The sequence below is a fragment of the Lathamus discolor genome, chromosome 7, assembly GCF_037157495.1.
Source record: "Lathamus discolor isolate bLatDis1 chromosome 7, bLatDis1.hap1, whole genome shotgun sequence".
Classification (NCBI taxonomy): domain Eukaryota; kingdom Metazoa; phylum Chordata; class Aves; order Psittaciformes; family Psittacidae; genus Lathamus; species Lathamus discolor.
In genome coordinates this window covers 7,998,843-8,010,079 of record NC_088890.1, presented here as the reverse complement: position 1 = coordinate 8,010,079, position 11,237 = coordinate 7,998,843, and the positions used below count along the sequence as shown (strand labels likewise).

Sequence of the window (11,237 nt, the reverse complement as noted above, 5' to 3'; positions counted from 1 at the left end):
GCAACTATCATGACTGCAGATGCAGCTCCCATCACAGTGCTGCCCTTCAGTAGGAGGATAATATAATTGCATGTTTACACGTTCTCTCTTAACAGAGAGAACATTCAGCTGAATTCAGTCAAGGGTCCACCCTAACTTTCTGCAGTGCAGTTTTGCCATCAGAGGAAATAACAGCCAAAACCATTTGAGTAGTTTGGAACAGAAAGAATATTTTGAATGTGCAGAAGTTTTTTGGTTTTTTTATAATTCTTAGAAATTATTTTAAAGCAACCAACAGAGATCAGCAACTCCCTCTATGCTTTCTAAGACTAAATAAAAGGTATCTAGGCTGTTTTTGACAGATGTCTAATGTGTTCTCTAACTCTCTGCTGTGACAGGGTTAAAGACCTGCCTAGGTACCTAATGCAGAAATCAACTATGCTTATAGTCTAAGAAAAGTCTTAGCAACCTCAACCTTTGGTAAAAATCTTGCCAGTTTCTTCCATTGGGCAGAAGACTTGAGAGTAATAGCTGAGTATCAGTCTCCAGTAAGGGCAAAAGAAGCTGTGCCGTGGCATTCCACTCTCCTTCCAACAGATGGTTTCCAATATCAAGTTCTGTAGCTATTCTAATAACAGCCTCAACTGAGTAATGGGCTATATGGCAGGAGTCATGTAACCCCTGTTCTTATCTACTTAGCAATAATTGCAACCTAAATATTAAAGCTCATTCCTGCATCTGCAGTTACTTTCATGTACAGATAAAATTAAGCATCTCAATCTTAATCTAAATCTAGCAGACATTGAAAACAGTCTCTTTTTTTTTTAACTGTTAAGTACTTCATATTCTTATTAGACTCTGTTCATTCTTCTCTGTCCTGAATTAAATAAATCAAGCTGTTTCAAGTTTTCTTGTACAGCCACATCCTCCAAACCTTTTTTTTTTTTTTCCTTTTTCCTTTTTTCTTTTTTTTTTTTTTTCTCTGCATTCCCTGGAACCTTTTCAGTTCTACATTTTGTTAAAATGTGGTACCCTAGATTTGTGGTACCCTAATGTACCCTAGAGGGTACATTACTTCAGCTGAGACATCATCAGAACAGAATTTATAGAATATTTATATTTGGGCTTTTTAAATCTGATCTCTTGACAATGTATCTCAGACGCTAAGTCATTTGAGTGTGTAGGTCTACATTTTCTACACTTTATATTTTGCTTTGTAAAACGTTATTGCCATAAATGGAATAGTTTTTCAGATAGAGAAGACTGAAGTAATACAGGATAGGATCTTATTGCCCATAGGCCAAAGAATTAGTTCTGAGCCATGCCAAATCAGTGCTTTTCTAATGGTGACAACCTAAAATAAGCACGCTTGTACCCAAACCGTAGATCCCAAGATGAAAGCTAATAATCGTCTGACCTCTAGAGAGATTTCACCCACAGTGTCTCTAATAGGCTTGGATACAGCAATGTGAATAAGTTCCCACACCTGATATCTTCAAGCAAAGGAAAAACGAGAACTGAATTGATATTTCCTAGTCTGGAACAAGCCAAGAATCTTCTAAGTCCTTAAAAACCAGTTCTATCAACACAGACATTCAAGGCTTTCCCTACAGTAAGACCATGAAAAAAAAAAAGAAAGAAAGTGAAGAAGAGGCAATCAAGGGCACAACAACATTTACAGAAACCCCTTCCTAGTCACATTTAAGATTCTTTGGGGATTTTCATGCTGTAAAAATTGACATGGAGTTCTGCCAGAAAGTAAAATATCTCGTACTTTCATTAGTTCACTTTGCTATGGGAGTAGAGCAAACCAATCCATGAAAAATCTGATTCATACTTTTTAACCTGCTGTTTTATAAAGAAATTAAAAAAAGAAAAAAAAATCCTAATAAAAAAAAAATCCAGATAAATTTTTATTTAAGGGTTATATTAGTATATGTAAGATTCCCAAATACGTTTGCAATTAACAAATCCAGTTATTTATGATGATAAGTTAATAGCAGACATTCAACAAAGTATTGATTCAATTACTAAATAAGTGTAAACTTATTTCTTTTTCAGTAGAGGAAACAGAATGTTCAGCTACTGAAAAACAGAGATAAAAGGCACAATTTATTGTCCTAAACAATTATTGACTACAACAAGTGAAAGACCGGAGATCTAGGGATTCCCCACAAATCTGCCCTTAATTTGTAAAGCTTAGCAATGGACATCTGCTGCTGAAATAAGCTGTCTGCACAGATTTATTTTTCAGATAAAGGTTCCTGAAAAAGCTTTGTTGTTTTACCAGCAATCTTGTGAGAGGTATTATAGTGAACACAGTATTTTTTCCTAGTCTCTGTGAAAAATACTTTTCCCCTCAAAGTCAACAAAATATCAGGACACACTACTCTGCAAGGTATTTACAAAGATAGAGAAAGTAGACATATTGTTATGTTCCTATGCTTTATACAGAGGCTCACCATAATAGGTTGTTTTCAGACAAAGAGGCTTTCTAAAATTTTGGTTTAGAACAGAGCTTAAAAATTACCATATGACAATATTCTTTGCAGAAAATATCTTTAGTATCTATATTAAAAGAAACAAAGCTAAATTGAAACATACTAACTGGCTTGCCACATGACTTTCCACTCCAAACTTGCAAAAGGTTAATCAGAACTCAGCTTCATTATTCCCTAGAAATAAAACATCCAAACAAAATCAGGATCCCTCTTCTTACATATCAAAGTAGAACATTTAGTGACATTATGCCAGGTTGGATGAAGCCTTGGGTGGGATGGTTTAGTGTGACGGGTCCCTGCCTATGGCAGGGGGCTGGAACTAGAAGATCTTGAAGTCCTTTCCTACCCTAACTATTCTATGATTCTATACATAGCTTATCTATCATTAACAATATTAACAAAAAAAAATCTCAAACAAACAACTGTTGCCTACTAATACCCATCTCTCTTTGCTGGCCAAAATACAAAGGTGGCAGGCTTTAGTTAAGCATCCAGAAAGTACGCCTATTTCTACAACTTTGATTTTTCAACTTGGCTGAAAGTGGCATAGTAATGATAACTATAAAAGAGTCTTGGTACTTCCAGGGTTTCTATTACCTGAAATGTGACTATATGTAACCCAGATGAGATCAATCATTTGGATGTGGCAGTAAGTCACAACAGGGGAGAAGGACTATGAATTAAAAGCCCATAATAAACAACCAATGACTACATACTTCGTAACTATCCCCACTGAAAGCTGCAGTTGCTCTCTCTTACTGATTACAGAGGGAACCCCCAGTGCTTCAGGGCTATGTACACTATATGCTGGACTTTTTGTGTAAGACTGCCATCCTCTTTTTCAAGACACACCAAACACATCGGAAAACACTGCTAATATTTGGAAATACGGTGTACTGGTAGAAAAATAAATTAAGTTAAGCTACTGTACTTAAACTAGTATTAATGTATTCACATGCTACATGATTCCAGCTTCATACTTGCACAACATTATCTGAAGTTTTCAAAAGCACCTGACAGTTTATCCTGCTGCCTTTGTCCGCAAAACGTACCTAGAATCTGATTGCTACTAGATCACAAGGATCTTCCCCCAATCAAATTACATAGTACTAAAACCCAGCCAAGCAAACAAAAGATTCCAAAGAAAAAATAGAAGTGCAGAAGCAAAGAGCAGGATGCTCTATGAAATTTACTACAAATGTTAATACCATACAGGTTGGGATACTGTTCAAATTCACCCTTCAGAGCCCCAGATTCTCTGAGAACAAGCTGTGAGGAAAGCCCAAGAATTAGATAAATAGGGGTTAAGTTTTCAAGCCAAAACTAGCTGAGAACTACCTTAAAAATCCCAGTTATTCAATTATTTCACCCCCTAATTCTCTATGTAAAAATGAATTGAGATCAAATACAAATGAATAAAAATGTGTGAATGGTTGTGAATATGCCATCTAACTTCAGATTCCCTGTTCAGCCAATGGAGAGAGGCAGGATTTTGCCACATGTTCTGAAGCATCCTGTGGAGGAGCTTACCTCTCTCTGTGCATTACCTAGCAAACCGTATTTCCTAAGTCATGGCTCGTAACCTAAATCTGTGAGTTGTTTAATGTCAGACTGCATAAATACACATTTCAATTTTCCTGAAACTGAAAACATTAGTCTACATACTAATATTAGATTTATAAATACAAAGATAATATTTAAAATTAACAAAAAAATCTGGAAAAACATAAACCAGTGGTTTTCCGCCAATGCATGAAAAGCATTTTGAGGGATTTACTAAACACTACTGCTGAATATAATCTTCTGTGGCTTATAATGTGGAATAAAGATTAAGTAAATCACTGTCTTGCCTGACAAGGAAAACATCTATTTTAGAATGCCTCAAAAATTTGGTTGGTGTATCATTATGATGACATATTCATTTTCCCTTAGGCCTTCATACTAAAATGCAATTTCATACATGGTATCATAAATTTTAAGGTCTGTATATGACAGTAACATTTTCTTAAATCTTTTTAATAATACAGTAATACCAAAACAACGCACATAAGAAAAAATAAAGAAAAAAAAGTAAAAGAAGCACAAAGCAGTTATATTTACCCTATGGGCTATTGTAACAATAGCAGATTTAACTATTTGTGAAGCATTTACAGTATCTGTCTCTCCTAGAAGTATCAGTAGTTCAAACTAATTTTTACTAAATTATTGGGAGTCAGTCTTTCAAAGCATGTTCTGGGATCTTGTTTAAAGAGAAATGTGCACGCAAAATCCACATGAATTCATTAAAAAAACCTCAAAACCTGAATGGATTTTTGAGGTTGCATATATACAACACACACATATGTATATGTGTATATATATATGCATATAGTTAAATACTGGATCCTAGCTTTACTTAGAACCATTTGTTTGCCAGTATAAAACATAATATTCCTTGTTTACATAATAAGGATTTTCAGTGAGAGCATTTAAAATCAAACTGTCAGTGACTAGAAGAGTCAGAGTTAAGCTGCCTTCAGACTGAGTTATACCTATATCTGACTACAAAACTCTGCTCAATGTATTTTAAATATATATTTCAGTGTACATTTAAATATAAATAAAATCCACAGACAATAACATGTATGAGCTACAGTTTTAGCAGGAATCAATAGCAGGTGGGTGTTTTTTCTAATTCTGCTGAGCCATATGGACACATTTCTTTCCAATAAATCTCTTACATGAGAAATTAGTCTCTCAGCATTGCTGTGTGGCAGAGAAAAGGGACTAACTTACACTTATCATGACCTTGTGTTATGGCACCATCTACTATGGAATTAAATACACCTGCCATACATTTAAGAACATAGTCCCTGGAATCTTCAGTGTCACATACCCATATAAAGACAAGACACTATATAAAGATAGGAATCATGGATGGTAGAAAGGTATCTCCCATTTGCTTTTCAGCTTTTACTGCTTGGCAGCAGTATATAATGGCTGTGAGAAAAAAGTAGCCATCCTTAATCATTCTGAAACTAACAGTAAATCTGTTCCCTTGAAAGGACTACATACAAAGTATATTATTCAACATGTTCATGGATGCTAGAATCTGATCCTTATTGGTGCAGTATTCTTACAAGAGCTACAGACTTCTTGGTAACCTTCACCACAAAAGATTCCTCAAGTGTCTGATCTTCAGGCCATCTGTATGAGAAATGCTTAATACACAGAAGAAAAACAAAAACGCCAATCAAGAACCTTACAACTGTGAAGAATACCAGAGTTCCTTCTGTACTGATTTTTCTCTTCTGTCCAAACAGGAATTACTGCAATCATTCTTTTTATGTAGCTTCAGCAGAAAAGAACGAGTGAGGGTAGATTCACAGAACTATGGTAACACTTGACTGCACATCCTAGGCAATCACTTTACTTTGAGAGAAAATGACTGTAAAGATGCCTGTACATAAGAACAGCATGGATTTCTTTTCTTTCCAGAATCATGCTGAATAAGAGAAATCTTCAGATTATTGGAGTATTTTCATTTCTCTCTAATTTAGCTACAGTAAACTTCCATTAATCTACTATTCCAGCTAAGTTGACATAGAGCAATGAGGATATTCTTCTCTTCATAAACTACAGGTCTGACTCTATTGGTAAAGTTTTTTATGTTTTTAAAGTGAGTGAATTAAAATATTACTTGATTCGATTGAGAGACCACAGAAAAGCATCTGTGCAGGGAGGACCTGCTGAGTGTTTTCTGTGTCTTAATTTCAACTTCAATAAATAGGAAGTCCAACACAAAACCGATTATATATAAAATATTTTGGTAGAAAATATATAACTTATTTAGATATTCTTTATACTTTGGTACAACAAACGTCTTTGCAATTCTACATTTTTATCGATAGGTGGCAATAGTAATACCCCCCCACCCCCCCGCCTCCCCATTTTTTCTATCTAGTTAACGTATCTAGATATATCTGATAATTTTAAACCATTTTCTATTGTGGAAAGAATATGCTGATGACATTCAAACTAGGTTTTAGAGTAGTACCATCTTTTTATAGGCTTATTTTTCAAATGTGTCTACTTAGGTCCTTTGCAACCGACAGCATAGTCTTTTCTTAAAATTAAAAGACTGTAATATACAGATAGTTGGTAATCTTATTAACCTTTAGAATGACTCATATTCACATGGTATCACCTTGCTGTTCTATGTCCTGCATTACTGCAAATGCAGGCACATTTCATGGTCTTCTGTTACAAATTTGCATACTTCTTCACAACACAGACCTGGTGTCAAAACAAAGAGAAAAGACTTTACCATAGGGGTGGTAAAACCCTGGAAGAGGTTTCCCAGAAAGAGTGCAGCTTCTCCATCTGTGGAGAAATTCAAGACCTGTCTGAACACAGTCCTGGGTACCCTGCCCTAGCTCAAGATTCTGCTCAAGATCTAGTCCACTGAGATTGGATTAGATAATAAGATTTCACTTCCAACCTCAACCACACATGCATAAAGGCTGCACAAAAATAGGCATAAAAGAATTTAGGAAAAATTGTACTTAGTTTCTAAAGCTATAAGCATTTTTTTTTCTTATTAAACAAAAATGGACTATTTCTCCTCATCTCCTGCAACCTCAAAATTTCACATGACTGTGAGACTGAAGACGGTGCCTTTGTATGATTTAATCCTTCATTCTTCTGACTAGGCATCCAGAGCATTTTACTAAGCACTGCTATGGACTTTTTTTCAATGAGGCTTGAAATTCCAGGTTCTGCTTGTCTTATGAATAAAAGCTAAGAAGCCTTGACAATTTTCATCAGACATTTTCTTCCATGTTCTTTAAGAAATTTTTGCGCTAAGACTGTGTCAGTTCTGTTATCTTTAATTAAACATCTATGGGTCTAATTTTCATGTTTCCTGTGAACAGCAATGGCCTCTTTCAACACAAAAGTCTCTTAAGGTCCTATATTGTACTCTAGCTTTTGAAGTAAACTGCATCTATAAGGAAGTACGTATATAAAGGTTCACATTCTCTCTCAACATTCAAAAACCTCAAGAAAGAAACATTTTTCATTTTTTAAAGCCTGCTTTAATCCATGATGACTTTCATTTGCTTCTGTTCCCATCTCTTGCCAGAACTGTCTTGGTGAGCAGCATCTTTAAAAATTATTTTAAAGAAAATCATAATGATGAAACCATCACCTTTCCCCACCCCCCAAAAGAATGGAAATTAAACAAGTATGTAACATATACAAATCCTAGTCTTACTTATCCAGATGCCCATATATTAACTACTTCTCTCATTTACCACCGCTCCAGTTTCTCCCTCCAAATCCATTTTGCTTAAAACAGAATGTTGCCAACCTTATCACAAAGACTAAAAAATTAACTAGATGCTGGGTACTTTATTGAAAATTTTCTGATGGAAAAGGTAGAACTGACAAGTTGCATTTAAAAGGACAAGAATAATGCACATAGCTGTTTGTCTCTGCACGGCTGTAGCTGGCTGAGTGATACTTTCATGGAGAATGGTTTGTACAGGTCCGAAGACGCTTCCCCCACCCAAAAAAAACCCCGAACCAACTGACAAACAAACACAAAGCATGCAACCATACAAGAGGGCAGGGGAAAATTATTCAAAACAAACTCTTTAAAAGGCTTCATACTGAAAAAATGTTTCCAGCACACAGTTTCTGAAGTTTACAGAAGTAAAAAAAAAAAAAACAAAAACAAACCAAAAACAAACTTATGTGCTTCAGTGTAAACACACTGCTCATAGTTTTCATGGCAATATACATTTACAGGTATCATGGAAATCTTTTATATGCTTTGGTATTAAAAATCATTGAAGACCCTTGAAGACCTATTTTAGATAGAAAGTATGGCACCCACGTAATTTTGAATGCGCAATATTCAACAAAATTACTGGGGAAAAGGAAGTAACATCTGCCTCTCATTTACAATTACTATTAAAAAAAAATAAAATTGTTGACACGGTATTAGAGTTGCTTACATGCAATACCTCCTTGTAGTCAACACTAAATTGCAAACAGTATTGAGTAAAAACAAAAACATTGGGATGCTAGTAACCCAACACACTTTTACAGATGATGGTAAACTGCACAATAAGCCTTTTACTAACTCCAAATGATGGAGCATTCTAGAAATAACATCAACCTTCTCCATTGTACAGCAATATCTTTTAATTACTTCTTCAGTAATTTGCAGATAATCTGCATTATCATTAGTTTATAAAAGTTGTTTTATGCTTAATAGGAGTACAAAGTCATAATTAAGATTTCCTGTTATCTTACAAAAGAGATCAGTAAATTGTGAAGAATGTATTCACGCAAACTGAAGTCAGAGGGTGCTTTCCCACTGACCCTATGAAGCCTACTATTACCAGTGGACATATTCTGTGTTTGAGAAAACAGATTAGAGATTTCCCAGTTATCTAGCACATTCTTGCTCTTTCAGTATTCACTGTATCTTACTGTCTTTTAAATCATATTTATGATTTAAAATAGTATGGTTCTTGCTTTGCATGGTAGGTATCTAATTTTTCCTGAAATAAGAGAGCTGGTTTCTGGCATAATAAACCATAAGACTTGTTTAAATTAATTCTTTCTTCAAAATCAGTAACCAATGGGTACTAGAGAAAACTGGTCAGAAAAGCATTTGGTCTTGAGTGAGAACTTAAAAATTACTTATTTTTATTTTCTCATTTCATCTGTATGTTTTATCTCTAACCTGTAGATCTCAAAATTCACTTTTTAGGTACTGTCACACACTTGGCTGGTAGACTGTAGAGCTTCGCTATTCAATTTATATGCTCTGATCAAATCACAGCTGTGATGATCTACACAAATGACTGCTTTGTATCATTTGTTATAGGCCAGGATCTTTACACCTGAAGAGTGTGTGGAACATTTACACACCAGATAGTTCTTTCTTGTATTTCTTTTTCCTTAGCATAATATATTTTGATTTATGATGATACTAAAATTTTGTCTACTAAAAATGCTTCATTGATAATATTTATTTCCATTATGAAAAACTCCATAGCTCATAGGGAGCTTGGATAGTCTTAGGGAGAGGAGGCATTAAGTGTTCTCTACACTAAGTCATTCAATTATATCTTAAAGGTACAACTGCATCTTTTCCTTCTCGTCTCTTCTTAAAAGATGGTATTCCTATATTAAATTCCTGCTAAATTCCTGAGAAAGTGGTGACCTCATAAACTGCTTTAAAAACTGAACAAATTACAACAATTTTACCTGCAACAATTGGAGATTTTCTGTCATCCAGAAGTTGAACAGCAGTACTGGCTGTCACTACATTGCTTTTGTTTGCAGTTTCTGCAGGGTGCATTAAAAAAAAAAAAAAAAAAAAGAAAGAAAGAAAGAAGATATTTCAGAATGAGGAAATTGGGATTTTTACTTTTTTTCCCCCTGGTTTGAAATAACAAACCATGAGGTTTTAATGCTCAGAAAATTAGAAAGCCAACATCATGTTTTATCTATGCACAGAACATACAGGCACTGCCATTTCAAAATTCCCCAGCATCCCAACAACAAGCTTGAAACACTGAAATGAGTAATCAATTTTTGCCTTGCCTGCTAAATGTGGCAAAAAGGGTGACAACAAAATTGGCAGCCAGGGTTGGGCTTCTCATTAATGTGGATGCTTGCTCTGCTGGACTTTTGTTGCTTAAAACACTAAAGCTGTAAATTCCACTAGTGCAAATAATAAATGAAAACTGTTACAACACATCTTGGGGTTTCACTTGGAGCCCTGTAAAAGATGTACCTGGTCAAAGGACTGGTAAATTAGCCACAAATATCAATGCATATTTTAGATTAACATTTGAGATTAACTACAGAGCCCACTCAGTACTGACATACTTGGAATCCTTTCAGTATCTTATATTGCTCAACATTAAGAGAATAAGAAAATTATAGACCTGTACTAAATGGGATTGAATAGACAAAGCTCCCAGGTATTTGCTCAGCAGCTCTTCTGTACCAAAGTGGAAAATGGTCAGCATTAAAAATGTTCTCCTTATCTTCAGCTGTCAGGAAATCTCTTGAGAAGGAAGAAAGAAAATAATTGTTTGTTGTATGGCACAAAATAATTTCTATCTTTGAAAGACAAGAAAAAAACAAAATGCAATCTTTTAGGAAAAGCAATGGTTTGGGCCAATTTCTCTAATACCATTTGTTCAACAAAAGGGTTAATTTTAGACCCTAATAATTATTTGTGACACCTGCAATTGCTTTTTTTGTGAAAGATGGAAAAAGTACTAAGAAAATAGTGCCTCTGAGTACCACTAAAAATATTTCTATTGATGTATAGGAATAAAAATGCTTCAGTCTAAAACGTCTTCTTCTCTGACCACAATGCAAGAACTATGAACTTTACAAAGTGGAAAAGGCACTGGAGATTTGGTAGTTCGTTGCCACTGGCATTCACTCTTATGCAATGAGAAAAAGTAATTTAACAACCTAATTTCCAAATAATATGCAATTGAAAGTTTGCATTAGTGAAAAGAGTAAGTATGGTCTCCACACTGTTGTTCTAGTTTGCTGTCTGACAGTAAAAAATTGCTGTGCTATTGATTTCACCTGTCAGGCTACTCACACTACAACAGTTCCTTGTGGTCTTATAAGCACTATGTAAATTTATATTCAATACACCTAGTTTATCATAAACATCAAGTACAGATTTTCTTCTGCATTCATAACACATATAGATTTGCCTGACACTATAAA

The 11,237-nt window shown here is 34.8% G+C and overlaps 1 protein-coding gene across 1 annotated transcript in view; it reads right to left on the bottom strand.

Annotated features, from left to right (window-relative positions):
• The window catches only part of CACNA2D3 (calcium voltage-gated channel auxiliary subunit alpha2delta 3), a 498,676-nt gene that overhangs the window by 76,938 nt on the left and 410,501 nt on the right, over window positions 1–11,237 (bottom strand). Inside the window, exons 25-26 of the mRNA XM_065687615.1 lie at window positions 10,430–10,551; window positions 9,744–9,824 (exon numbers count right to left, since the gene is read on the bottom strand). Of these exons, the coding sequence (XP_065543687.1) occupies window positions 9,744–9,824; window positions 10,430–10,551 (203 nt within the window). The remainder of the gene's footprint in view (window positions 1–9,743; window positions 9,825–10,429; window positions 10,552–11,237) is intronic.